Source organism: Malassezia pachydermatis (assembly GCF_001278385.1).
Source record: "Malassezia pachydermatis strain CBS 1879 chromosome Unknown scaffold1, whole genome shotgun sequence".
In the NCBI taxonomy this organism is placed as follows: domain Eukaryota; kingdom Fungi; phylum Basidiomycota; class Malasseziomycetes; order Malasseziales; family Malasseziaceae; genus Malassezia; species Malassezia pachydermatis.
Window position 1 is genome coordinate 278,083 of NW_017253138.1, and position 26,591 is coordinate 304,673.

Sequence of the window (26,591 nt, forward strand, 5' to 3'; positions counted from 1 at the left end):
AGTTGTATTGTAGTTCTGGGTATGAAAGTATGAATGATGACTATCTGCGCTATGTGGAGGGAGTGTGTGGACGTGCGGGGCTTGGCGCAGAGCCTCCCTCGTTCAACGATGCCACCTTTAAAGGTGCCACTGACGCTGAAAGAGGCAGCGCCATTTCTTCAACGAGCACAAGAAGTCGAGAAAGTAGACCCTATTATTGCATATTGGTGTATGTTCTCTATAATCTAACGCGAAGGTAAATATTATGCGGCGCAGCTGGGCATCGACAAGATGAGTGGCAACACAGAGGCACAGTCGTTTCTTTTTTCGCTGATGGACGACTTGGAGCAGCTTAAATCGTCCCTAGAGAAGGAGGACGCCGTAACAAATGATACTGTGGGACATGCCTATATCGAGAACTTTGCATATCAGGTGTTTCTCAAGGCAGACGATCAAGATCGGGCAGGGCAAGCGACTAGGTACGTGTATTGCTAGTGCTTATACGGTATAGGGAGACAGCCCATGCATTTGTTGCTGCGTCAAAGTTTTTGGAGCTCTTATCGATCTTTGGCCCATTGGAGGAAGAGGTATGCGAACGTCTCGTCTAATCTTTCAGGTCCAATCAAAAATCAAATATGCCAAGTGGAAAGCTGCACAGATCTCGAAAGCACTACGAAGCGGTACGAAACCTACATCGGGCCCGGCAGAAGAAGGTGAGCGTGCTGATGAGGAACAAGTGCTTGCGCAATTAATTACACCCATGCATCTGCAGGAAGTACGTGCGCCAACGAGCCCTACAGAGGCACCAATCGACGAAAGCGAGCGTTTTACGCTGCCATCAGCACCAACTATGGACGACAAAGAGTCTTCGCCATGTGTTCAGATCATGACTGCCCAGTCTGACGAGGACGAAGCACCGAAACAGTCTAAACCAACATCATCTGACCCATCTCCACAAAGGGCATCGACTTCATCATCCACTAGTCAAGCATATCCATCATCGGAGAAACCAACTGATTCCACCCACAAAAAAGCACTGGCCAAGCCGCTGTCTACAGAATCGTGGAAAACCAGCGCTTCGGCTGTTCCACTAGATGTGGCGGAAGTGACACACATTCAAAAACTAACACGCTGGGCCTCCAGTGCACTGGATTATGAAGACTGGGCCACAGCGCGTACCAACCTGCAGCAAGCGCTCTCTATGCTGGATACGATAGCTTCACACGCATCGTTGGATAGCACAAACAGCGCATAAACCGCTCGTGTGCACGTACCACGTGAAGTAGAGGGCACGTGACACCGTCCCGGGCAAATTGTGAGGCTAGCTGGCAAACGGACAGACGTTCCCGCCGTCCCTGACACAGCGAAAGGCAACAGGATGATTGCTAAGGCTTCTGTGAACATGTTCCGTGGTGTCCAGCGTGCTGGTATGTATAGAAGATGTATTGTGCTTATATGATGTAGCTGGTGCCCGCTCGCTCTCGACCTCGGCTCTCCGTCGCAGCTACGAAGACACGATCAAGAACATTTACGTCCAGGGCGACTCTCGCATTATTTGCCAGGGCTTCACTGGTAAGACTGCCACGTTCCACTGTGAGCAGACTCTGGCTTTCGGTACCAACCTGATGGGTGGTGTTTCGCCGAAGAAGGCTGGCCAGTCGCACCTAGGTCTGCCTGTGTTCGGCACGGTCCGTGAGGCTGCTGAAAAGACCAACCCGCATGCGTCGGTCATCTACGTGCCCCCGGCGGGTGCTGCTGATGCCATCATTGAGGCCGTCGAGGCGGAGATCCCGCTTATTGTGGCTATCACTGAGGGTATCCCGCAGAAGGATGAGATCCGCGTCGCCAACGTGCTCAAGCAGCAGAGCAAGTCGCGTCTGATCGGCCCCAACTGCCCTGGTGTGATCAACCCGATGGGCTGCAAGATCGGTATTATGCCCGCGCACATCCACAAGCCGGGTAAGATCGGTATTGTGTCGCGCTCGGGCACTCTCACGTACGAGGCTGTCAACCAGACCACGAACGTCGGCCTTGGTCAGTCGCTGTGCGTGGGTATTGGTGGTGACCCTTACCCTGGCTCGACGACCATCGACCTGGTGAAGATGTACCTTGAGGACGACCGCTCGGAGGGTATTGTGATCATCGGTGAGATTGGTGGTAGTATGGAGGAAGAGGCTGCTGAGTACCTGGAGAAGTACAACCTTACGCGCCCTGACCCCAAGCCCGTTGTGGCCTTCATTGCTGGCCGTACTGCGCCGCCGGGCCGCCGCATGGGTCACGCCGGTGCCATCATTAGCGGTGGCAAGGGTGGTGCTGAAGACAAGGTCCGCGCCCTTGAGAAGGCTGGCGCTGTGGTCGCCGACAGCCCTGCCAAGATCGGAGATCTGATGCTTAAGGCCATGAAGGACGCTGGTAAGGCTTAAGAATGTAGTACTTTAGCACATGCATACAACACAAGCTTTTTCTCGTTGGGATAGGATGTGTGTCTGTTGTACATTCAAATCTACGACTCAATGGGCTGGAACTGGGTAGGATCATTGTTATAGGCCATCTCATCAAGAGCTACTACGCAGCTCTCACGCACTACGCGAGGTGCCGAAGCATCATTGGCGTACTGCCGAAGCATAGCAATGACGCGCTCCGATTCATCCCCACCACCAGACTCCTCCAACACGGCGCCCAGGGCCTCGGCGGCTTCGTGGCGCACCATTTCATGCTCGTGTGCATCGTCCAAAACGTGTGACATGGCTGGAATCGAGGCGGGATGGCACAGTTCGCCAAACACAAAGCAAATTTCATGCCGGAAAAGAGCACTTTCATCCTTCAAACCGTCCACAAGCGCCCGTACAGCCGCTTTCTGCGCCTCTTCATCGCCACGCTGCACAGTATTCCGCAAGGCAAACATCGCACGGTACCGCTCAAAGAGCGACAGCGACGTATCGAGGAGAGTAGCACGGAAGGTCGGTACGCTTGATAGGGTGTACACGTTCTCTTTTTGATCTGAGAAGCCTTGTACGGTCACGATGGCCGGCGCTGGATCGATAGGGGCCGCCGCCCGAGCCGCGGCGTCCAGGGCATCGCCATGCGCTTTGTCGCGCTCGGCCTGCAGCGCTTGCTCCGTGTGGCCAATGTCCGAGTTGTCTAGCTCGATCTTGCTAATCGCCAGGTGGCATGTCTCACGAATGGATACGTCAGGGTCTTCCACAAAATACTTTTGCAGCACAGGCAACGATTCGACCGAAGAAATCGCACCCATCGCTTCTGCCGCTTCGTGGCGGACCATAGTATGCTGCTTCTCATCACGCAGAATGCCTTCCAAGCAGGGTAGGGCACGTGTATCTTTGATCTGGCCGAGCACATACGCCATCTCATGCTTGAGCAGCGCAGAGTCGTCACTGAAGCCTTTCGAGATGATTTCGATCACACGCTCGCGCTTGTCTTGAGAAAGAGCGGCGAGACCCTTGAGCGTAAACAGAGTGCGAAAGCGCACATCTAGTTTGACATCGCCCGATGTGTTGAGGAGCGACGCCTCCAGCTTACTTAGATCAGGGAGCATCAGAAGAAGGAGAGAATACGCCAAGGCACTTGAGCCAACTCGTTGCTTCGCATGTAGGCACGAAGAGTGCTGACAAAGCACACTTTTTTTGATTTTTTTTGCGAGGCCTCGCAGCACGAGCGGCGTCGGGCCTGTAGTGCTAAGAGACCATCTACCATGGCGCGAACGAAGCGAGCCAAGGTGGTCTCGCTTACGCAGACCAAGGCAAAGACACGGGACCACAAGGAGAACCTTATGAATGCTGTGCGCGATGCCGCAAACGAATACAACTATATTTGGATCTTTGCCGTGAGCAATATGCGCAACACATACCTGAGCGAAGTGCGTTCGCTGTGGAAGGGCTCCAAGATCTTCTTCGGTAAGCTCCGTGTCATTGCTCGTGCTCTGGGAGAGACGCCGGAAGAGGAGATCCGACCCGGCCTCGGTAAGATTGCACAGCGTTTGCGCGGCAACGTCGGCTTGCTCATGACCGACTCGCCGCCAGCGGAAGTGTTGGATTGGTGCAGTGACTATCGCCGTCTAGACTACGCACGCATGGGTAGTCGTGCGACGGAGACGATTGTCATGCCGGCTGGTCCTGTGGAATGTCGGACAAACCCGCCCGAGACTCTGCCGCATAACATGGAGCCACAGCTGCGTGCTTTGGGTATGCCGACGCAGCTGAAGCGCGGCGTGCCCACACTCCTGGAGGAGTTCAGTGTGTGCAAGAAGGGGGAGAAACTTACGGCGGAGAAGGCCCAGATTCTTAAGCACCTCCTCGTGCAAATGGCACACTTCCGCCTCATTCCTCTTGTGTACTGGTCGGCTGTGGGTGCCGCGGGCGATGAGGGCGAAGGTGCTGTCATCGAGGTGCCACTGACAGAAGAAGACCGTATACTGGTTGATTCTTCGAACGCCAACCTGAAGCCAAAGGGTGGACGTGTCTCCCACGACATGGATGATGACGAGGAAATGGACGATGAGCCCAGCGAATTGGATGTGATTGAGGCTCGTGACCAAGCCATGATGCTCCCAGAGGGCATGAAGCTGTAGATGTATTCGTACGCCGTACTTGGATATAATTGTCCTATGGGGATCTAGTGACTGTTTTATCGCTGAGGCACTTCGCCATGGCGAGGGTCAAGACGCACGCGACGGCGCAGCGGCGAGTGCGAGTTCGGGATATCCACGTAGAAATGCTTGTATTGATACGTGCCGTTCCCATCCTTAACCAGCTCAACATGCACTTCGCCCTCGGTCCACGTGCCTGGCACCGTGCGAAGACCAGCGAGGTCCAACGAGGACATGCCAACCGCATCGCTAGTGTTGCCCACGACCTCATGCACATTGTGCACAAAGCCGCGAAGTTTCCGTGTAATCCACCAGGGCTCACTGGCTGGTTTGGGCGGAAGAACAGGCACAGGTTTCGCCGATGTATCTTCGGCCTGCTCATGCCACCATGCCTGGGCAGCATCGTACCCTTCAATGGCCTTCACTTTAAGCCACTGTGCACCACTAATCACGCTAGAGCGGGCATATTGCCAATATCCTAGTGGTTGGTCCTTATCACGCGCCTCGACATAGAAATGCAACATCATCTTATCCTCACCAGTACGGGGATCCAAATACCGCATAGAGTGAACGGTCTGCGAGGGACGATGAGGATGCGATGGCGGGTTCAAAGGCGAATAGTCGCTTCGGAACTCTGTCAGCGAAGTTTGGAATCGGTATGGCTCCAACAAGTAGGCGTGAATCTTGTCGCTTTTCTGAATCAGTTTGCATGCCTCACTATAAATCACGGTCGGACTGTTTCGGGCAAACAGTTCCGTGGAAAGAGCATAACCGATCACAATAGTAAGAAGCGCACCAGTGCCGATAACAAATAGACGTGACGTGTTGACGGTAGCACGAGCCACTAAATGTAAGCTTCCTAAGGTAACAGAAGCAACATACCTTTTTGGCCGCCACTCAAGTCTTGCCATTTCTTACCCTGCCCGATCCATTTGTCGATACGACGTGAGCCACCAGTAGAGCCTTGCGATAAAGCCGCACCAGCCAGACCGAGGGGGCGCTCCATAGACTTAGCTTGCACCTTGATTTGCCCTTCGCGAAGTAAACGCAGAAGTTCTTCTTGTTCCTTGGTCAACTTTTGTTCATCACCTTTGTGCGATGGCTCGGTAGCAAAAGAACGAGTATTGTAGGCTACACGAATCAAAGGTAGATAATATGGTCTAGCATGCGAAGCCAGGCCCAGCCGGGTAACGCTATGCTGAACCCACATGAGTATGCGTGCGTAGAGCGAACACAAGAAGGATGGTCCTACCAGGATTGGACCCGATCAAATCACGTGGTAGGTGGCCTGAGCACCAGTACGACCAGAGCGAGGCCGGGGGAGGTGGGGAAATGCTCCCCATCCCATGACAAAGTGTGATAGGAAAGGTCGTCAGAACGCCACTGGTAAAGACACAAGGCCCTTGTAAGGGTATAGTAATATGGGATTTCGACATAGGGAGTACTTAAACTCAAGTCGCGTATATGGATGCAGCAATTGTAAGACACATATCACAGCGTATGAGTTGTTGATAAGCAAGGTGAGCCTCTATCATCATTCACACAGAAGGAATTCAATGGCCAATTTGGACGTGCCTATTTAGTTGAGAAGGCATGGAATGTCGATATTATGGAGCCTGAAGAACGAACTATGCGAACAGGCACACACACTGTATGCGACATCGTATGCACACATTGCAATGACTATATCGGCTGGAAATATGTACGTATGATCCCTACCAAATTGAGTGCTAACGTATGGATAGATTCGTGCCCATACCCCCTCTGAGAAGTACAAAGAGGGCAAGTATGTTCTGGAAACGGATCGCATTCAGCAATGTCTGGCACGCAGACAACAAGCTTGGCAGTCACTGCGCCAGGTTAGCCCAAGCCCTAACGACTGATACGATATCTCTAAAAGACTCTCGATAGCGAATATATCATATACTTTTTTTGCAGCATGAGCCAGCCTGCCAAGAGCCTTTACTATTTTCAGGGCTGTGCTGCGTCAACTGCGGAGTTCTCATAAAAATAAATCACAGCCCAGCTCTCGACCTATGGAAAACCACGATACTCGGTAAAAGGGACAGTTGCTGAAATGTCAATACACAATTTAGTGATCACGCCCCATTCCCACATTGTTTGTGATAACTCACATTAAAACATTTGTGACACAAAGACTATCCAATAATAACACCAGCGTAGAAAATTGATTATGTGATCAGGATGAGGATCGCATAGCAGATGACTGCGTACTTTGTCCCATGCAGCCAAATTGGCCACTAAGAGGCAAATTTGGCCAACGGAAGTCTTCCAATTGTAGTCAGCGTTCCTAGTGTTCGTGGGACAGGTAGCAACAAACTGCCTCTGCGTGTAGGTATATAGGGACAAACAGCCTCAACTTGGGCACCCTACCTTACTCCCCCCCCTTTCGTTGATACAGAGCGCTAGTCGCCTGTACTTGGATCTCTAATACCTTTAACCTCAACCTATTAATCGCAAGTAAGTTTTATTATTACCATGTCTCGCTTTGTCAAGTTTGCTTTATGTGTGTGCTTTGCTCTTGCCGCCTTCGTCGCCGTGGCTCGTGCTGAGACGTTCCTGGATGATGATGGCAAGGAGATTGTCTTCTTCGACTCGAAGGTTGGTGACAACGAATTCGAGGACGACGTTGCTGAGAAGCGTTCGCTTAACATCCGCGGAAAGTCGAACTTCGGTATGGCCAACTTCAAGCGTAAGAACGTTCAGATGTTCACCCACGCTCCTGAAGAGGGTGAGGAGAAGTGGGGAGACAATGTCAAGATCACTTGGTACGCTTCCCACGATCTCCAGAACCCGGCCTGTGGCAACGGTAGCTGGGACCCGACCAACACTAACCACATTGGTGCTGTTATGACCCACTGGGAGGGTGGCCCCAGCTGCGGTGACTTTATCCGTCTCTGCAACCCGAAGATTGAACGCTGTGTCCGTGTGCGTATCGTTGACGAGTGCGCTGGTTGCAGCCAAGACCACGTGGACCTTACCAAGAGTGCCTTCCGCCGCCTGGCTACCACTGGCACGCTGGATGAGGGTATTACTACTGGTCTGTCTATGTGGACCAGCAAGAAACCCAACCCATGGGACTTCTCGCTGTTTGGCCCCTACAAGCTCCAGGCGTAAGAAGAACGAAAGATACTCTGTCGCGATGATGATGCATTATGTATATGACACATCCCTTGTAAAGCTGTTATGAACATTGCCTGGTGCATGCGTAAAGGTGTATGAGAGATCCATTTTTTAAAAAAAAAAAAAGAATAAAAAAATTCTCTTCTGTTCTAGCATAGCAACTGGTTTGCTATTGTGCTAGCCTCTTCCAGCTTTAAAGATGACTTTTGTTGTCTTTCTTCCATATTCATTTGGACGATTTTTGTTGCGTGTAGTTACTACTGGTTGGTAGCTACACCTATAGCTATTTATTGCTTAAAATTTGAGACTATTATATTATCTTTATATACAACTGAATGCGTGCTTTGATCCACTTTGTGTAGGCGAAGGCTATCCGGAGATGGGTGATTCCTCGCTTGAATCACTATGAGGCAGGTCAGGCTGGGCGCGACATGTCCCCGTCCTGCAGATTGTGGAGGTGGCTGACATGTCCGAACCCGCACGATCTGAATGCTCCCCAGCATATACGCTGAAGACGATCTCGTGATACTAGAAGTCTCTGTCTTGCTCATTGGGAAGGACAGATATGTCGTTTTCTGGTTTCAAGAAGAGATTTGGATCTAGTGCCACTGCTACCAATGGATCACAAGAGGATCAGGTAGCAGGCACGAAGTTATTTGGTCGTGAGAAAGCGACCGCTGCACCTGCACTAGCAATACAGGAGAAAGGGCGAGATGCCAAAACAAGCCTCAACTGGGGTCTAGGAAGTTCAGCGGGACTGTCTAAGCCAGTAACTGTGCCATCCTCGGCGGCGGTCCCTGTAACGGCCCCCCGAAGTGCAACAGACTCGGTTGAGTCTCGTGGACCACCACCTTCGTCTTTTTCCCAGTATGGTTGGACGACCGCGGAATGGGCCGAGTGGTCGAAAGATAATGGCATGTCTGTCCATGCCTCTCCTTCCCGAGCTGTGTTGCTGGGTATGGAAAACTTTGGTAACTCGTGCTATGCAAACTCTGTGCTACAAGCGCTTTATCATTGTGAACTGTTCCGCAACGCAGTCTTGGACCCAGATCATGAGTCCGAAGAGAGGCAGGGGTCCCAGGATAGTATGAGGGATGCGTTGACTCGATTGTTCCATACCATGGCCCTATCTTCTTGCCGGCTCATGACCAATCCCGATAAAGCCACGATTCGACAACCAGTCACGACGCGAAAGGGTCTGTCACCGGCCATTGTTTTGAAGGATGTGGATCAAAATGTGATCAAGTCTTTCCTCGATACACTTCAGCGAAGCTCAGACATGTTCGATAGTAGGATGCATCATGATGCACATGAATTCCTCAACGTCGTGCTAAACCATGTGGGTGAAGATTTGATCAGACGATCAAGTCCAGATAAACAGACCGGTGGGAATGGTAAGGACACAGACGCTACGTACGTGCACCGCCTTTTCCAAGGTGTGTTGACGAATGAGACTCGCTGCTTGTCATGTGAAACGATATCAAATCGAGATGAACAATTCTTGGATCTCTCTATCAATGTGTCGCCACATACTTCTGTTACATCATGTCTGCGCCAATTCTCAGAGAGCGAGATGCTTTCCGGCCGCAACAAATTTTTCTGTGATGCCTGCTCGAGTTTACAAGAGGCTGAGAAACGAATGAAGATCAAGTATGCGCCCGACGTTCTTGCCTTGCATTTGAAACGCTTCAAATGGGATGAACGCAAGCAGGCGTATGTCAAGCATGCATGCCGTGTCGTTTTTCCGATGGATCTGCGTTTGTTTAATACGACAGATGAGGCTGAAGATCCGGACAAACTGTATGAGCTGTTTGCTATTGTCGTCCATATTGGCTCAGGATCTCATCAGGGCCATTATGTATCTATTATCAAGATCGGGGAACAATGGGCTCTGTTTGATGATGAATCCGTGGAATTTATCTCGGAGTCCGATATTGGGAAGTATTATGGGGATGTGCCAGAGATTGGAAGCGCGTATGTCTTGTTTTACCAGGCGGCCGACCTGAAGAAACGGGGCATGCAGCCGATGAAGACGCCATCGCCCAAAGCCATGAGACAAGGCGACCAAAATACGGCATTCTCAAGAACACCTACTTCGCCGACATCGACAATGTCAGCCATTGCGCTAAGCCCCCCTGCCATGTCCACGTCGGTGAGTCCGCCATCGCAGGGAAGCATAGCACCTCCCACATCCACCGTGGTTACGCCCTTCCGTGGTGAGGCTGGGACATCGATAGCCCTTCCCAAAGATGCGTCGGTACTTCCCTCCCTGCCAACGACAAGTGCTCCTCCAATAATGCCCACACCTACAGTACCAGCCTCTCCCTCAACGCAGGCCTCCAGTGGCATTCTGATGGTGGATGCACCATCGCCTACCTCTCCTAAAATCATAACCATTCCAAACGCCCAGATGGGTGCAGCTCCTGTCAGCCAGGAGGCAGTACAACCTATTCCCATTACAACAGGAACAGCACCTATGGAAACCAACAAAACAATGACTACGAGTGTACCGGCGCAGCCGATTTCCATTGTCTCTGCACATGATACGATGCCAGTGTCTCCTTCGAAGAGCTCTGCGTCGACGCCCTATGAACCTTCCTCACTCTCCCCAATCAAAGAGACCTCAGGTATACCTATTCGCTCTGGGAAAGAAGATGTGGGCAGGAAAACATGGCGAAGCAGGTTCAGTCGGATATTATCATAGCCCCCTTATGGGAAGCGATGTATGTGATCATAGTGGAGACCCCCAAAAATGGCTCCTTTTTAAAGAAGAAATATCGTACGCTTACGCATTCATAAAGGCTCATCACATTGTCGTTATCTATAATGTCTCTGTGTCATTTACACACTGTAGTCAACCCATCCTACAGGGGCTTTGGATACGTGATCCTTATTCATGATATCAACGCGCTTTTGTATCACAGCACGAGAACGTTCACGCATCGCAATCACTTCATCTTTTCGTCGTTGACGCTCGGCCTGTTTGGCCTCTTTGGCAGTAGGGTCTTTTTGCTTCTTCCGTAGTCCCAAGAACCCACCACCACTACCAGCAGACAAAGGTACAGAGGTGGTATCATTCTGAAATTCATAGGGGGGCATGTAACCTTCACTGCATGGTCGATTGTCGTTAGCAAGGGGCGATGGCAAACTCGCCGTTTCAAACGCATCCTGCGGGGGTGGCGGTGGAGGCGGCGTCGAAGTTTGATGCATGCGCAGCGAATGCATCAGTCTTCGTGACATACTGGGGCGTGGAGGAGACAATGACATGTTAAGCAGGTGTAGTTTAGCAATAGAATGGGATTGTGGGGATTCGTCATGAGCTGTTGATGCACTGGAGCTTTGTGCCGATCCATAATTATCATACGGAAGATCCGCTGCTTTCTCGGAGAACGAAGGACTCTTCTCCATTACGGGAACGGGGCTTTGCACTCGCTGGATGACAGTTTGTGGCTCTTCAAGTGCTCTTCCGTCCATTTCAACCGCTGCCAGGGAAATGGGAGGGCCCAGCGCGGTGTTTTCAGGGAGTGGCGGGGATGGATCAGGGAGCATACAAGAGTAAGGACGAAGCAAACGAGCCTCATTCATAATGTAATGATGCTCTAGGCACTGCCTTGTCGTCAAACGAGACTGTGGCTCGTAGCGCAGCATGGAAAACACGAGATCGATCAAGTGCGGAGATATAAATGGAGGAAACAGTGACGAGAATTGAACGGGTACGAAACTGGGCAGCTCAATTTGCAACGTAGCTGCCAATTCAAAGGCTTTAGGCCATGCGCCTCCCCCGCGAAGAGCATGTCGTTCCTCTGTAGGGGAACTTGTGCGACTAGGTGTACCTAGCACCCGAAAGATGCATAGAAGCTGGTCCATATCGTTGGTCCCAGGAAAGAGGGGATTTAGGTTAATCATTTCCGCCAGAATGGTACCCAAGGCCCAAATATCCACCGGGGCCGAGTATATTTTGTCGCGTAGTAGAATTTCGGGGGCCCGATACCATCGAGTAGAAACGTATTCCGTATAGGGCGGCTCGCTCTCGATTCTCTTCGCCAGTCCGAAATCCGCAATTTTTGCCAAGACGAGAACGTCTTGACTTGTAGTGGCTTGCATACCTTGTGTCACCGGGTACTCACCAAGGCCTATCGTCGTGATGAGAATGTTTTCAGGCTTCATGTCGCGATGAAAGAAGCCATGAGCATGGACATGATCCAGCCCAGACAAAACTTGCTTGCTGATAGAAGCGACGAGGCCAGGAGCCATACTCTGGCCTTTTCGTGATTTGAGCAACTGAAGCAAGTTGCCTTCCATACATTCAAAAACAATGAAAAGTTCATTTGACAACGAGTTCACGAACACATCGTATAATGTAACAATATGGTCATGCAATGGGATAGACAAGAGGGCATGAAGTTCTGTGACATGGATGCCCTCTTGCCAAGAGGTATACGTACGCTTCATTTGTTTGATGGCCACAATGCGTTTGCCAACGTAGGCTGGTCGCGTATAAGAATGCTGCATGGCTGGGACCATAGCGCCGTTAGGCAAAGGGCTATGCCAATCCGCGACAAACACCTTACCAAAGGACCCCGTACCTAGGCGCTTGATCGGCGTATAGTCTCTTTTTGATTCCAATCGAGCATTGGTTAGCCACTCATGGCTAATACAGAAAGGCTGGACCACCACTACGGGCTGATGCTTCAACCCGCTCGCGGCTCCAGGATCCATGTTTTCACTGTATATGGGTATTCCCGACGAAATGCTCGGATCAGTCTTACGTGTAGCTGGGAGATCACTTGTCACTCGCGCGGTTCTTCGTAGGGGATAGGTTGTCGTATCTTTTTCGGTTCGGCACGTTTCAGGCCGCAGTGCGCAGCTCTCGAAATCTGAACGCCTACTAATATGTCGCTTATGTGATTGGGCTGTACACCCCCTCTTCACGCCATTCGTGGAGGCGACCAATAATATAGAAAGGGGGACCCCACCCCAGTGTGCCTGGCCAAAAGCGCGCTTGTCTGGATTACAAAGCCTATAACACATTTCGGAGGTGCGCGGAGGTGTCAGTAACGTGGCATTGTGCCATGGTCCCTATACGTACTCGGTGAATAATACCTGGGTCCTCTTGGTATGCCTCTGCGGAAATCCATACCTGGACTAGTTAGTGGGTCGCTGTGACAATACCTTACCTTGCGGAAGGTACTGAGACCCGCAAATATACTGCCACCAATCCAGGTCGAGTATTTGCGTTCTGGGGGGGCAGAGATCTTGATTTTCATATCTTGCGGCGCGAGCCGTTTCACTTCATAAAGCATGCGCTCTCCATATCCTGGGTACTGTCAGTATGTCTGTATGTCCACACACCTTTTGTAAGCGTTGTACCACCGCTGAGCACAATATTACTGTAGAGTTGTCGCCGCAAGTCCAAGTCGGCCCGTCCGATAGCATCCATAAGGACCTGATGAGCCCCTACGTCTTCCTGGCCGATGAGCTCTGGCTGGAATAATGCTTCTGGCGCGCGGTATCGTTCCTGGCCCAATCGAACAATATTGCCATCCGGTAACGTGAACTCGACAGTTTTCTTACTGTCCTGCACTTGTTGCTCGTGCTTTGAGCCATGGAGAGACAGTTGGCAGCACGTTTCTTTGATGGCCCGAACAATCTCTTTTTCAGCAGATGTGTGTAGATGGTAGCCAGAACGACGTAAGAGCATCTGCAAATGCTCTGTGACATCGCGACCAGCCACGTCAACCCGCCGAATCGCATGAGGCATGGCAAACCCTTCGTAGACGGGCACCGCATGCGTGACGCCATCCCCGGAGTCAAGTACGACACCGGTCGTACGTCCTGACGAATACAAGCTGAGAATCGCTTGCATGCTGACGTACATTGCAGGCACATTGAATGTCTCAAAGAAAATCTGAGCGGCCTGTTCTCTGTGCGCGCGTGGGTTCAATGGGGCTTCTGTGAGAAGGACTGGGTGCTCTTCTGGGAGAATTTTTAGTTCTTCCGCATAAATATGGCTCCATATCCGCTCCATGTCGGCCCAGTCTGTGACCATACCATGCTCCATGGGGTATCGCATACGCAAGAGCCCTCGATATTCCTGAGCTTTGCGTCCAATAAACTGATCGCCTTCAACGGCCCCTGCCATCGCGCGTACATGCTTGGGCCGTCCGACACATGAAGGGAAGAAACATTTCGGCGTGTCTTGGCCAGCAAAACCTGCCTTGATGGTACCTGTGCCATTATCAATCACCACAGGTTGGTTCGTAAGCACATCGTCGAATTCTGTGACCATGATGTGACGATCTTGCTGTGGACTCGCACGCACCAATGTGCGTCTCTTGCGGTGGGTCCAAAGCGACACGCGTGCGCTACCGCGGCGTGGCAGAGGCCGGGGCCAACGCTGTGGACGACGCGTCGATTAGTCAGCATGAAGCAAGCAACACAACCCCCTCGCCCTCCTCTCCCCCCGCCTTCACGTCTCCGTGCGAGCCAGTGAGCGATTCCTATGATGAATCTCGGCTTCTCCGCCGAGCGCCGTTCCACGACGGACGGTGATATGGATGATCTAGATCGTGCGGCTGATATCCCACTAGGCCCGACGCGCACGCGTCACCGTGCACCTCGGCCACGCACCTCCTCATCGTCGCTGGGGAGTAGTGTGTACCCTAGCACGACGACGTCGCGACGCGAGGGCACGTCGCGTTTAGCGAACATTTCTGACGAAGATGCAGTGACGCCCACTGGCGATCGTATTTACACTTGGCTCCAGGGCGGGAGTAGTACGCGAGCCATCCCTACCTCCTATCGCACTATGAGTGAGGCGCGGGGTCCCTCTGCTGCGACATCGTCGCGTCTATCGCAGCGCGGTATCGACGAGGCGTCGCACCGACGAGGTGATCGATCTGATGCGATGAGTGCGCGAGCCCTGTCGTCCAGTTCGCGTCTACTACGTTCCAATGCCTCGGTGTCGGCTCGGACGGAGGCCCTAAGCGATACGAAGTCGCATGACCGCATTGCGCAGTGGCGGGAGCAGCAAGCGCGCGCCTCTGAAGGCAAAGAAGGGAAGCCTAGTGTAGCTCCTACCGATGTGCGACGTCCGCTCGCGACGCGCGACGATGCGGCGGGGACTGAGACGCCGCTTCGTTCTGTGCTTCGTGCGCTCGCCCAGGAAGAGATGGCGCATTCGACATGGGCGCTGGGGTACGCTGCGGCGGTTTTGCTGCGGTGTCTACTTGCCCTTGGCAGCTGGAGTGGGCGTGGCCGTCCGCCGATGTATGGCGACTTTGAGGCGCAGCGACACTGGATGGAGCTTACGTTGCATTTGCCCGTCCGACGTTGGTACCGCTACGATGTGCAGTACTGGGGCCTGGATTATCCGCCTCTCACAGCATGGGTGAGTTTGGCGTGTGGCTTTGTCGGTTCCCTGTTCCCTGCAGTGCATCCTGCACTGGCGCTGCGTACGTCGCGTGGCGAGGAGCGAGCGGCGTTGGTCCTGTTTATGCGGTGGAGTGTACTGCTATTGGATATGTTGCTGTACCTCCCTGCCGTGGCTTGGTTCCTCTCTCGTCGCTTGCACACACGCAGCATGCGTGTACGTCACATTGCGCTACTTACTGTGTGGCTGCAACCTGCGCTGCTCCTCATTGATCATGGGCATTTCCAGTACAATGGTGTGATGCTGGGCCTGGCCACATTGAGCTTTGCGTGCCTCTTATCCAACCTGCCGAACGTGCGGACAGGCTATAGTGCCGATGCGGAGGCTACGGCGGCCTTGCAGCGTTTGGTGTTGGACACACTTAGCCGGCATGTCAGCTTGCAGTACGTGGCCGCCGCGGTGTTTTTCACACTGAGTCTGTGCTTTAAGCAGATGGCGCTGTACTATGCGCCAGCGATCTTTGCCGTGATGCTAGGCCGCTGTGTGGGGCTGATGCAGCGTCATATCCTGCGTGGCCTCGCGCTGTTCCTCGCGCTGGGCAGCGTCACGCTGGCCGTGACAGCAATCTTACTGGCGCCATGGCTCGGCTCGATGGACGATGTGCGGCAGGTGGTGCATCGTGTGTTCCCGCTGGCACGTGGTCTCTTTGAGGACAAGGTGGCGAATGTATGGTGCGCGATCAGTGTACTTCCGCTGGGCGCACGTTGGAAGCTGCATCGTATGCTTAGTGTCACGACGTTGGCCAAGCTCAGCCTTGGCACTGTGCTTTTGGCCATTCTGCCCAGCTGCGTCTTGCTGTGCATGGCGTCCGTGGAAACGGTACGTCGCGAATCGATGGCCGACGATGCACAAGCGGCCCAGGTCGTAGCGGATGTGCGGCGGCGCGCTGGGTCTGTCGCCTCTGGCATCTCGCATCGCATCCCGCCGAGTGTGCGCGAAGGGTATGCTACGTCGCAGGGAGGCGCCTCGCATGCCGAATCAGCGCATGAGTCCAGCCGTGGCTCCGATCGCCGCTCAATGACGGGCAGCTCGATATTGGGCGGTAGTACTTCGACGTGGATGCAGGACGGCAGCTCTGCGCGACGTCCTCGTCCCGCCATTCTCCCGTCGTCACACAAGCGGCCCTCCGCTACGCCCTCCCCGGCAGCCGAGCTGCTGCCCTATACCCTCGCATCGACCTCGCTGGCCTTCTTCCTGTTTGGTTTCCAGACGCATGAAAAAAGCATCTTGCTTCCCCTCCTCCCGCTCACTCTGCTCATGACAGCCAAGGGCGATCGGACAGGCGCAGGCGCAGCGGCGACCGACTGGGAATGGGGCGTGCTGGCGAACAATGTCGGCCTCTTTAGCATGTGGCCTCTTCTCCAACGCGATGGCCAGGCGATGGCTTGGTGGCTCCTTCTCCTTGGATGGAATGCGCTCATTGGGTACCGGCCATGGGAAGCGCTCCATACCACGCGCGCCTCGTTTGTGGCTTGGCTCGCGGCTGCGACGTACGCAGCGATGCTGGGCTTGCTCGCCCTGGAATACCTCTTGCCGTCTATGCCATGGGCGCTCCTCACGCGCCTCCTCCAGCGCTACCCAGACCTGTTTCCCGTCCTGAATGTACTGCTCTGCGTGCCTGTGCTGGGCCTCTTGTGGCTCTGGACGCTGAAGAAGCAGGTGCAAATTGCGCTGGCGTCCGGGTTATGGAGTATCTCGTCGTCGTCGTCGTCGAACCGCAAAGCCGCTGCTCGGACATAGTGTATAGCCAGTCTACGGTACTAGTTGATATCATCATACGCAGCCGAGGCCGCTACCTCGGCGTCCGCCGCTGGCGCCGCGTCCTCGGCATTCGCCGCCTTGGTCGTTACGGCGGGGTCCACGGCCGTGCTCGTCGCAGTGGCCGTCTCTACGTCGGCGTCCGCCGTCTCGTCAGGTTGAGGCGCATCGCCATCCACTACGGCCTTCTTGCCTTTCTTCTTCGTGCGCTTGAGCTTTTTCTTGGGCGGCGGCACATCCCATGCCCACAGGGGAATGAACGATTCGACGACACCCACATCTGCAAACAGATTCGGGAAGATCCAAATGCCAGGCGGCGCCACTACAATGGTGATCACCCAGAATATCAGGCGGATCACAGCAATCACCATCAGCAGACCAAAGAGACCCAGCACGCCCAGACTCAGGTAGTACACACCGCGACGGAGGAACATGGGCCAGAGTGGGAACATGACAGCCGCCAGCAAAACCGCAATCAGACCCAGACCCGCCAGCTTCTGTAGGAGCTGCGACCCTTCAAAGAGCCATACAAAGTAGCCTTCACGGTCAAACATCTGCATCTGTACCACCTGCAACGGGCGGCGAGCGGCCTGGTCTTTGTCCTTCGCTGCGGGCACAGCGCCACGCTCCACCTTCAAGTAGAACGCGTATGGTAGTAGGCCATGCAGCATACGTTCTGCCTCTTCCTCGCTGGCCACAGCCGGCACATTCTTCAGCTTGGCATACTCGGGCGACAACACAGCCTTGATGGCCGCGCTGCCCTTGAAATAGTCGGCACGCTGGCCATTCACAATGCCTGGCCGCGTCTTCATGCCCGCCTTGTTGCGGAGGAAGTTCACTACATTCCGTGCCTCAGGAGGTGCATTCTTTTGGCGATCCTGCATGTAAGATCACTTTGCGTGTACGTACCATGGTGCCCACACGTCGCCTGTCTAGTCTGTGCCTTGGCTCAACACGACGCCGTGTCGCCGCCTGCTGGGCTGGACGTACCCTGCGTCGTCCTCCACGCTGTTGGCATCACGTGATGATGACCCCCACGCGTGCGGCTGGGGCGTGTGCAACACTGGCGGCCAGCCAGGCGCGCGTCGTACGTCTTGCAGAGCATGGTGGACGAAGACGCAGCAGCCTCGTCGTTTGTCTTGGCAGATCAGCTGCTACGTCTTCAAGAAGATGACTTGGATATTGATAACGATGTCCCGATCGATACACAGAGCACCGAGGAGCAGTGGTCGTCCGTGACGCACCTTGTCGATGCCATGGCCTCGTCGTCGACAGCTGTCGTAGATGGGCCGACGTTTGGCCTACTGCTCTCTTGCATTAAGCACGTATCCACACTCTCTGCCGATGCAGCGCAGCATCTTTTGGATGCTGTGCTAAGTGGCCAAAGCGCTCTGCTCGATGAACTGGCAGAGACAGAGACAGAGCCATCGCAATGGGCACAGTACTTGGAACCGCTGGAACGGTACGCATTTGCCTTGCAATGGCTCATCATGAATCTGGAAAAAAGCCGCGATACGTGGTCATCTTCCTCTACGTCTGACAAAGCCAAGACCCGTCGTCCCGCTGCGCGGCGTCCAAGTGGCGACGGCGTATGGACGTGGACGTCCGCGTTGCCTCGCGTCCTTGGCGTAATGGCCAAGACGCTACGACTTGTATCGGATCGCATATGGCCAGCGACATCGATGCGTGATACGTATGTGTCGCGATGCTATCTTCGCCCTGTGATGCTTCTGTTGGAGAACGAAGCGTACGTCAAGGTAGCGCCGATCAAGACAGGCCTGTTCAAAGTGCTGTGCTTGGCCGTCAAGCAGCATGGCCAAGCCTTCACGGTCCAAACAAGTATTATGCAAGCGCTTCAGTACTATGAGCACCTTTCGGAGCCTATGGCCGAGCTTCTCTCGGTCTTGCGCACCGAATTTGATGTCGAGCGACTGGGCGAAGATGTGCTGCGCGACTTGGCCGCAAAGACGTTTACTAGCTTAGATACCAAGAGTCCTCGGAGTTTCGGCCGCTTCCTCGTGCGCATGGCCGAACTGAATCCACGAAGTGTGTTGAAGCAGGTGAGTCTTTTGCAAAAGCATCTGGACAGCGAATCGTATCCTATGCGCAATGCCATGATCGAAGTGCAGGGACTGCTTATCAAAGAGCTGTGCCTGAGCGAGGACATGGACGGGCCGCAGCCGCGTGATCTTGAGGGCGACGACGATGACGAGCGCAGCGCGCAGCAGAAGCAAATCGATATGTTCTTTGAGCGGCTCTTTGAGCGGTTCTTGGATCTGACGACCTTTGTGCGTACGAAGGTCATCCAAGTCTGTGGTATGCTGTGTGAACTGCCTGTCAAGTTCCCTACGCAGCGTCTACGTATGACCACACTGGCCGTACAGTCCCTCGAAGATAAGAGCAGCAACGTGCGTCGGAATGCCATTGGCCTTCTTGTCAAGCTGCTTCTCTCGCATCCGTACGGCGCGTTGCATGGCGGTGAGCTGGATGTATCGGTCTGGGAAGAGCGGTACCGTGTCGTAGAGGCCGAGTTGGCTCGCGCTGAAGAGGCGCTGACCTTCCCAGAGGTGGATGTGGACGTGGAGCCTTCCTCGCAGCCAAGAAAGCCACGCAAGTCGGAGCTCGATGTGGCGGCTCTGGCGGCATCACAGCAAGCCATGACGCAGGCGGACCAGGACAAGTTGGTCAAGCTGCGACTGACCAAGCAATACTATCGCGATGCACTTCAGTTCATGGAGCGGCTTACACATGCCATGCCGATTTTGCAGCAGCTCTTGGCGTCGACCAACAAAGCAGAGGTCCTGGAAAGTATGGAGTTCTTCCGTGTGGCGTACGAGTACAAGCTGCCTGGTGCCTCGGCGGGTGTTCGTGCGATGGTGCATTTGATCTGGACCAAGGACAATACCCTTGTGATGGAAGACGGGAGTCAGCTCAAAGGCATTCGCAGCCGTCTTATTGATGTCTACCGCTCGCTGTACTTTGACACGTACGCGGATGCTACGCCGGCCGAAAACACCACACGCATTGCTCGTAACATGATTGAACGAACGTTTGGCGCGACCTTGGCCGAGCTCACAAGTATGGAGCAGCTGTTCAGTGTGATGCAAGGCGAAGGGTTCGTCGATGCCGCTGTAATCGATATGCTGTGGGACGTGTACGCTAGTCCACGGCCCATTTCTCGAGCGCAGAGACGTGGTGCAATCATGGTGCTTAGCATGCTAGCGAAAGCTGATCGAACGCTCGTCGCAGAGAAGATTGATGTGCTGCTTCGTATGGGTCTCGGGCCACACGGACAACAGGATTTGGTGCTAGCCCAGTACTCGTGCATGGCCTTGCAGCGTGTAAGTGGAAGTGCGAAGAAGGTCAAAGGTGCGCTGAGCGACGAAAACGTGCGCTATCCCATGCAGCACCCCATGTTTGTGCGATTGCGGGCGCTCCTGGAGATGCCGTCTTCGTCCGTAGCTCGCTCGCCGGTGTGGTTCGCTGTAGCAGAACATGCCATTGACGCTATTTATCTGCTTGGCGAGCAGCCGGATGCGCTCTGTACCGAGATCCTGCGCTCGATGACACTCGCGGCTGTGACGCCCAGTGGCGATGCAGCGGACGAGGCTTTCCGTGTGGCACAATGGCTTTTTGCTTTGGGCCATATCGCTCTCAAACAGACCGTGTACTTGGAGCTGGTGGAGCGCGAGTACAAACGACGCAAAGCGGCTGCCAAAGATGCTACCGCCGCTGCTACCACTACCACGCCCGCCGCTGCCCCTGCGTCCGATCTCGATCAGGTGGCTGAGCAGGCGGAAGACGATATAGGCGAGGTCATTGCGCTCATTCGCGATCGCGAGCTGTTGTATGGACCTGAGAGCCTGCTGGCGATGTACGGGCCTGTGGTTGTGCACATTTGCACGAACAGCAAGACGTACAGCGACGTATTTTTACGTCGCGCTGCAGCGCTTACGCTATGCAAGCTCATGTGCATTTCGGCAGAGTTCTGCGATGCGCATATGGCGCTGCTTTTGCATCTGCTTCGCTCTTCCACGGATGCAGTGGTTCGTGCGAATGCTGTGATTGGTCTGGGCGACATTGCTGTTTGTTTCGGCACGATCGTGGATGAGAACAGTGGGCGATTGTATGCGGGGCTGGGCGACTCGGATCTCGGTGTGAAGAAGAATACGCTGATGGTGTTGACGCATCTCATTCTCAACGGCATGATCAAAGTCAAAGGCCAGCTAGGTGAGCTGGCCAAGTGCTTGGAAGATACGGAAACGCGGGTGAGCGACCTCGCCAAGCTGTTCTTTAGCGAGCTGGCGACGAAGGAAAATGCCGTCTACAACAACCTGCCGGACATTATCAGTCACCTATCGAGTGGCGAAAATGCCGTGGATGAAGCGACGTTTGTCAACACGATGCGCTTCATCTTCACCTTCATCGATAAAGAGCGCCAGGCAGAGAATGTAATCGAGAAGCTGTGCCAGCGCTTCCGCCTCACCACGGAAGAGCGCCAATGGCGCGATATTGCCTACTGCTTGTCCCTCTTGCCGTACCGATCGGAGCGGTCCATTAAGAAGCTCTTGGACGGCGTGCCCCACTACCAAGACAAGCTCTACGTACCCGAAGTGTACCAGCGCTTCCAAGACATACTCACCAAGATGCATCAAGGCAAAGTCGCCGAGGCAGGCGTGCGAGAGTTTGAAGATGTACTGCATCAAGCCAATGCCCAAGCGACGCAGGACTCAGCCACGACAGAGGCCATGCCCCTCGATGACGTCCCTGCAGAAGCCACAGCCGAGCGAGCCACGACGCCTGCCCCTGCTGACACACGTCGCCGGCCGACTCGAGCAACGCGGAAACGAGCCTAGGTTTCCGTCACAGGCGCTGCATACTTCTGGAACACGTCCTTGAATACGCTGCATTCTGCTTCTTCCACTTCTGGCGCGCGCACACACGAACGCCAGTCGCCGCGCTCCGGCATCTCTAGAAAGGCGGCCAACGTCTCCCTGCCAATGAGTCAGTAGTGTACGTACCGTGGGAATTGTATATTAAATCGCGTGCCATGTAGCAACAACAAAAGCCGCCGACCATCGATCTCGATGCAGCAGTAGTCTTCCCGGTCCTGGGGCGAGACGGGGGCATCCTCGTGGGACCAGACGTCCGCCACCGAAGGCGCTTCCCATGCATACCCAGCGTCTTCCCCTGCTTGCCGAATGTACGCTTCACAGGCCTCCGCTAGCTCACGAGCAATCGGCACGACTTGGGTCTGCGTATGGCCCGCCCGCGTGCCACGTCGCACGACCTCCCAAGTTACAGGTACAGCGTCCATCGACGCATAGCACGATGTAAGCGCAGCTTTCCACGCTGCCACTTCATGCCGAACGGCCTCGCTCGAGGCGGAGGCATACAAAGACGGTGTATGCATGATCGGCACAATGAGCACATGTCCACCCCCTGGCACCAAGGTATGTTCGTCCGACGAGACTGGCAGCTGCCCTTTCGGTAGAGCCACGTAGCATTCCATGCCCACCGCCACAATCAAATGCTTCTCCACAGCAGGATTGCTGAGGCAGAACCAACACTGATCAGGCCCAACAGGCGCTTCGGTGCGTCTCTGCCTTCGTGGTCGTGCGCCCGAACGTTCTGTTTCACCTGTATGCACTCGTTTTGCGCTGCCTTTTTTGTGGGAAGGCGGTTCCGAAGCGACCATCCACAACGGCGAAGGCGTGAGCGGGCTGGGTCGCGCTGCTGTCGTGACCTCATCAGCTGGTGCCAATTGCAGTGCGAGGAACCAACGCACTTTACTGGCATTGGCTGCCGTCGCTAATGAAACAAAACGCGTAATGGGTGGCACACTGGGCGGCGGCAAAGCTGCAAAGGGCGGATTTTCGTACGGTTCCCGCTCCCAAAACACGCCAGGCTCAGCGCTGTGGATCGGCGCATGCACGACATGGTATCGTGGGCGTGCAGCTTCCGCGAGGCGCGCTATAGCTGGCTGACCCCATACGGCAGCGTTGCTTGGAGGCGCCTGGGCCAGCACATCAATGCCAAGGGGCCATGAGGTGGTCAACAAAAAGTCCACGGGCGGCCGCGCTTGTAGCACCTCGGCGTCACGCTCCAGCTGAAATTCGTACGCGGCCTGCGCATACTGGAAGGAACGTGCTTGCTGTAAACTTTCTGGATCGGAAGGTGGCGGGGGTGCACGCGCTTCACCTAGTGCCATGGCTGGATGAGATAGCATATGATGAACGGCCTTTGTCACGGCGGCCGGGGTATCCAAAGGCGTCCATGTACTGGTCTTCTCCACGGCGTCAGCACGGACAGGCAAGGAGGCGTGCCAGTCGATCTCTGGCGCCCTCGTTGCGTCGTGGCTCTCTGATCCCATTGGTGGAGCGGCCAGGGACACACCGCCGCAGAACGCAATGCGAAAGCCATGGACTACAGCTAAACCAGCACTTCCCATGTACGTCAAATTGGGAACTAGCTGTACCAAGCCTGCTCGTTCAGGACACTTGGCCTCTAGCTTGGACTGCACGTCGTCCGGCATATGTGTGCCATAGAAGAAATAGGTAGGGATAGGCACTGGTGTTATCTTGGATCGGAATACGTACGTTTCAAAGACCCATCGAGAAGTGCCGTTTCATCGTCATCCAAGCTATCGCCCTTTTCAAATACGTCGCCTACAAGGAAAGCAGCGACAAAAGGACCATGCTTGGCTTCAATGGCTGTTACTTTCTCGACCAATGCGCGAAGGCGGCCAGCTGCTGGGCCTAGAAGCAGTCTATGGTCAGTCCATGGATGACATACATTTTTTGTGCCGGCATTGTTCAAAAGTGCAGCGCACGAGCCGTGTCGTACGTACAAGTATATTATATACCTTCGTCCGTCTGTCTGCATGGCCGCGCCTGTCATCTCGTCTTGCCTCCACATGCAAGCGTCTCGAGGGCCACGCGCGGCTTGCTCTCTTAGCACAGACCTTAATCCCCGTCATGTCGATCCCAGTCACGCCGTCGCGCGTCGGAAAGCCCGGCCCTGATCCTGCCAAGTAAGTGCGTCTATGTATATGCTCATATACAGGCGTGTTTATTTCAAGCTCGCTTTTTTCAGTGTCTCGTTGTTTGTGGCACCGATTGCCGCGTACTATTATAGCAAAGACCGTTGGTTCGGTGGTGCGTATTTTTTAGACTTATCCCAGGCGATGCTGTATATTCTGGCGGTCTAGCCGCATTGGTAGCCAATGTGGTCCTGTTTGGCTACATTGTCACCGCGTGCCTCGAAGACGATGGCTCGAAGGCGGAAGCCAAGCGCCAGGAAAAGAAGTCGGAGTAATAGCACGTACGAACGATAATGTCTATGTAGATTACAAGATATGTTCCTCAATCGAATCCATACGTCTAGGTGGTGGGTATGCCTGCCCACTGGGTGGTTTGATAGGATGCAGTAAGCGGAAAGCATCATTGCCTTCGTACAGTGAGTGCCTTTCCAGAGAACCTACCGTTCAAATAGAACCGATGAAGACGCTTTTCGCGCATAAACCCTGAATTTTCATACAGCTTTAGTGCTGCTGTGTTGGTCACTTCCGTCTCTAGCGTGACCTCTGCCGCACCCAACTGAGTCATTTTTTCAAGAGCCGCTTGAACTAGGCGGGTGGCTGACATGAGTCTCAGAGGGACATACCAATACCACGACCACGCCATTGCGGATCGACGCTCAACATCGCAATATATCCGCGCCACAACCGTGATCCACGTAAATGACGATCGAGCTTGTTCACAATGACACCCACCGCTTTTCGTTCATTGTTGACATGGGCCCATGCCTGAGGTTAAGTAAGTGTGTACGTACAAGAAAGCTAAGATGCGGCCTATTACGGTCAGGGACATTCAACGTACCATTGATGCAAAAAGTAGCGATATGTATAGATATGGTATGGTTCGCTGGCATCAGTGGAAGCGTCACTACCTACCTCAGCTCAGCCTCAATCAGCCGAATTACGTCGTCCATATCGGACTCATCTTTATAGGGAACAATTTCAATTTTATCAGGCAGCGCTTCCTCTTCTTGCTCACCCACCTGTACAGTCTCTACAGCCATACCGATGGGGTGATTTGTCCAAGACAGAACGGAATAATATTATGTGATATTACAGGATGTCACTTTTCACTACCCCGCAAAAAATTAGGGCGCCCGCCACCTTGCCTCTCCACTTAAGCCAGCCATGCATGGCTGTACACTTGGGGAGATGGGATGCGTACAGTGCTTCGTTGATAGCCCTCATATTGACGTAGCCATGGCAAGCATGTATCAGAGAGCACACTATATAAGGTCAGCTAGTTCATTTTTGCCGTGCTTGAGAATTTTCCACAAATGGCTCACTTACGGTCTACACGCCAACTGAACACGGAACAGATATCCCCTCTTTTTTATCTATCTAGTTATTCAAGCGGAGGAAAGCAGATCAGGAGCAGTGTTGCCGAACACGTGAACAATAGCGCCTTTTCATTAACGAATACCCTGATAGAGATGAGGGAGACAGCCAGAGATTTGCATCGTACGTGCCGCCCTCTTACGTTGTGATGAATAAACGAAATCGGTGTTCGTCCGTACGCTGTTTCTCGCTTTGACCACATTCCGTTCCTCACATCATGGCCTCGGTTTTGGAAGCAGTATTGCTATACGTCCTCGCTTATTTCTTCCGAGTGCTGGACTACATCAAGATTTGGCGCACATCGAAGTCGCGCACGATTCGTATGGACAACGTGCTTGTCGAGCACATCCAGATCCCTTCGCGTGATGCTGGACGTACGATCTCAGCTATTCGGTACTCGCCTAAGGGCTTTGAAGGTCCTCTGCCTGTGCATCTGAACTGGCATGCTTCCGGATGGGGTATGTATATGTGGAATGATCCGACTAACTCTCAGTTCTGAAACGCCTGGGCTTGGACCGTCACATGTGTGTGCGTTTTGCCCAGGAACTGCGCTGTGTTGTCCTGGATTGCGACTATCGTAAGGCTCCTGAGCACAAATTCCCTGCGGCTCACAATGATACGGAGGACGCCGTGCTGTACGTGCTGGCGAACCCATCGCTGTACGACACAAAACGCATTACTGTCGGTGGTTCGAGTGCTGGTGGTAGTATGGCACTTTCGATCAGTGCTCACCTTGGCCCTGAGCGTATTCGTGGCTGTTTCTCACTGTACCCTGTCACCTACATTACGGAGCTGGAGCGCACCAAGAAGACGCTTATCGCGCCAAACCCACGCTTCCGCAGTGGCATTGTCATTCCCGACTTGGTCATCAAATTCTTTATCCGTGCCTACGTGGGTAGCGACATGAGCCAAATCAATGAGCCACGTCTCTCGCCTCTCTACTATGATGAGTCGCGCTTCCCGAAGCATGTGTTTATCGCCTGTGGTGATGCTGATTCGCTGTATCCGAACGCTTGCAAGATGTTGGACAAATTGCATCACCACGTTGGATCTGAATTACGCAGCACGCGCAAGATGATCTCCATTCCGCAAGAAGCACACGAGTTCAACAACTTCCCGGAGGTGGACATTTCCTACGAATGGCGCCACAAGGTCGAAGACACAGCGATGGGCATGATCCGTGCATCCTGGCAGGATTAAGTAGACGGCGCTGTAGACACATATTTGATTGGCTGAATTCCTAGTTGGCTTACCCA

General features: G+C 53.9%; 15 protein-coding genes across 15 annotated transcripts; 8 read left to right on the forward strand and 7 right to left on the reverse strand.

Moving 5' to 3' along the window:
- Positions 1-108: 108 nt before the first annotated feature.
- On the forward strand, positions 109-2,402 carry Malapachy_3011 (succinate- ligase; the record flags this gene model as incomplete). The annotated part of the gene is made up of 6 exons (XM_018137491.1): positions 109-208; positions 236-458; positions 491-566; positions 596-903; positions 1,357-1,406; positions 1,444-2,402. 6 exons carry the CDS (start codon positions 109-111, stop codon positions 2,400-2,402), a joined length of 1,716 nt encoding a protein of 571 aa, XP_017994222.1.
- Positions 2,403-2,482: 80 nt separating this feature from the next.
- Positions 2,483-3,535, reverse strand: Malapachy_3022 (mfbc-like protein; the record flags this gene model as incomplete). The annotated part of the gene is made up of 1 exon (XM_018137502.1): positions 2,483-3,535. The coding sequence occupies one exon, from the start codon at positions 3,533-3,535 to the stop codon at positions 2,483-2,485; it is 1,053 nt and encodes a 350-aa protein (XP_017994053.1).
- A 156-nt stretch (positions 3,536-3,691) lies between these two features.
- On the forward strand, positions 3,692-4,567 carry Malapachy_3010 (mrt4-mrna turnover 4; the record flags this gene model as incomplete). The annotated part of the gene is made up of 1 exon (XM_018137490.1): positions 3,692-4,567. The coding sequence occupies one exon, from the start codon at positions 3,692-3,694 to the stop codon at positions 4,565-4,567; it is 876 nt and encodes a 291-aa protein (XP_017994223.1).
- A 56-nt stretch (positions 4,568-4,623) lies between these two features.
- Malapachy_3062 (hypothetical protein) lies at positions 4,624-5,795 on the reverse strand (the record flags this gene model as incomplete). Its single annotated transcript, XM_018137541.1, has 2 exons — positions 4,624-5,429; positions 5,468-5,795. 2 exons carry the CDS (start codon positions 5,793-5,795, stop codon positions 4,624-4,626), a joined length of 1,134 nt encoding a protein of 377 aa, XP_017993505.1.
- Positions 5,796-7,084: 1,289 nt separating this feature from the next.
- Positions 7,085-7,723, forward strand: Malapachy_3016 (hypothetical protein; the record flags this gene model as incomplete). The annotated part of the gene is made up of 1 exon (XM_018137496.1): positions 7,085-7,723. One exon carries the CDS (start codon positions 7,085-7,087, stop codon positions 7,721-7,723), a length of 639 nt encoding a protein of 212 aa, XP_017994217.1.
- A 1,150-nt stretch (positions 7,724-8,873) lies between these two features.
- Positions 8,874-10,433, forward strand: Malapachy_3042 (cysteine proteinase; the record flags this gene model as incomplete). Its single annotated transcript, XM_018137521.1, has 1 exon — positions 8,874-10,433. One exon carries the CDS (start codon positions 8,874-8,876, stop codon positions 10,431-10,433), a length of 1,560 nt encoding a protein of 519 aa, XP_017993624.1.
- A 137-nt stretch (positions 10,434-10,570) lies between these two features.
- On the reverse strand, positions 10,571-10,969 carry Malapachy_3067 (hypothetical protein; the record flags this gene model as incomplete). The annotated part of the gene is made up of 1 exon (XM_018137546.1): positions 10,571-10,969. One exon carries the CDS (start codon positions 10,967-10,969, stop codon positions 10,571-10,573), a length of 399 nt encoding a protein of 132 aa, XP_017993510.1.
- Positions 10,970-12,740: 1,771 nt separating this feature from the next.
- Positions 12,741-14,018, reverse strand: Malapachy_3024 (actin-like protein; the record flags this gene model as incomplete). Its single annotated transcript, XM_018137504.1, has 4 exons — positions 12,741-12,749; positions 12,819-12,869; positions 12,907-13,046; positions 13,082-14,018. 4 exons carry the CDS (start codon positions 14,016-14,018, stop codon positions 12,741-12,743), a joined length of 1,137 nt encoding a protein of 378 aa, XP_017994051.1.
- A 213-nt stretch (positions 14,019-14,231) lies between these two features.
- On the forward strand, positions 14,232-16,901 carry Malapachy_3040 (glycosyltransferase family 57 protein; the record flags this gene model as incomplete). The annotated part of the gene is made up of 1 exon (XM_018137519.1): positions 14,232-16,901. One exon carries the CDS (start codon positions 14,232-14,234, stop codon positions 16,899-16,901), a length of 2,670 nt encoding a protein of 889 aa, XP_017993622.1.
- Positions 16,902-16,921: 20 nt separating this feature from the next.
- Malapachy_3085 (translocation protein) lies at positions 16,922-17,803 on the reverse strand (the record flags this gene model as incomplete). Its single annotated transcript, XM_018137564.1, has 1 exon — positions 16,922-17,803. The coding sequence occupies one exon, from the start codon at positions 17,801-17,803 to the stop codon at positions 16,922-16,924; it is 882 nt and encodes a 293-aa protein (XP_017993817.1).
- Positions 17,804-18,022: 219 nt separating this feature from the next.
- Malapachy_3069 (condensin complex subunit 1) lies at positions 18,023-21,775 on the forward strand (the record flags this gene model as incomplete). The annotated part of the gene is made up of 1 exon (XM_018137548.1): positions 18,023-21,775. The coding sequence occupies one exon, from the start codon at positions 18,023-18,025 to the stop codon at positions 21,773-21,775; it is 3,753 nt and encodes a 1,250-aa protein (XP_017993514.1).
- A 7-nt stretch (positions 21,776-21,782) lies between these two features.
- Positions 21,783-23,731, reverse strand: Malapachy_3114 (hypothetical protein; the record flags this gene model as incomplete). The annotated part of the gene is made up of 5 exons (XM_018137592.1): positions 21,783-21,791; positions 21,823-21,913; positions 21,941-23,489; positions 23,519-23,688; positions 23,715-23,731. The coding sequence occupies 5 exons, from the start codon at positions 23,729-23,731 to the stop codon at positions 21,783-21,785; spliced, it is 1,836 nt and encodes a 611-aa protein (XP_017994044.1).
- Positions 23,732-23,896: 165 nt separating this feature from the next.
- Positions 23,897-24,236, forward strand: Malapachy_3109 (vacuolar atpase assembly integral membrane protein vma21; the record flags this gene model as incomplete). Its single annotated transcript, XM_018137587.1, has 3 exons — positions 23,897-23,952; positions 23,985-24,076; positions 24,103-24,236. The coding sequence occupies 3 exons, from the start codon at positions 23,897-23,899 to the stop codon at positions 24,234-24,236; spliced, it is 282 nt and encodes a 93-aa protein (XP_017994122.1).
- A 31-nt stretch (positions 24,237-24,267) lies between these two features.
- Malapachy_3095 (mak3 n-acetyltransferase) lies at positions 24,268-25,001 on the reverse strand (the record flags this gene model as incomplete). Its single annotated transcript, XM_018137574.1, has 6 exons — positions 24,268-24,368; positions 24,403-24,558; positions 24,585-24,726; positions 24,753-24,771; positions 24,800-24,844; positions 24,874-25,001. 6 exons carry the CDS (start codon positions 24,999-25,001, stop codon positions 24,268-24,270), a joined length of 591 nt encoding a protein of 196 aa, XP_017993878.1.
- Positions 25,002-25,552: 551 nt separating this feature from the next.
- Positions 25,553-26,535, forward strand: Malapachy_3104 (esterase lipase; the record flags this gene model as incomplete). The annotated part of the gene is made up of 2 exons (XM_018137582.1): positions 25,553-25,793; positions 25,829-26,535. The coding sequence occupies 2 exons, from the start codon at positions 25,553-25,555 to the stop codon at positions 26,533-26,535; spliced, it is 948 nt and encodes a 315-aa protein (XP_017994119.1).
- Positions 26,536-26,591: the final 56 nt, after the last annotated feature.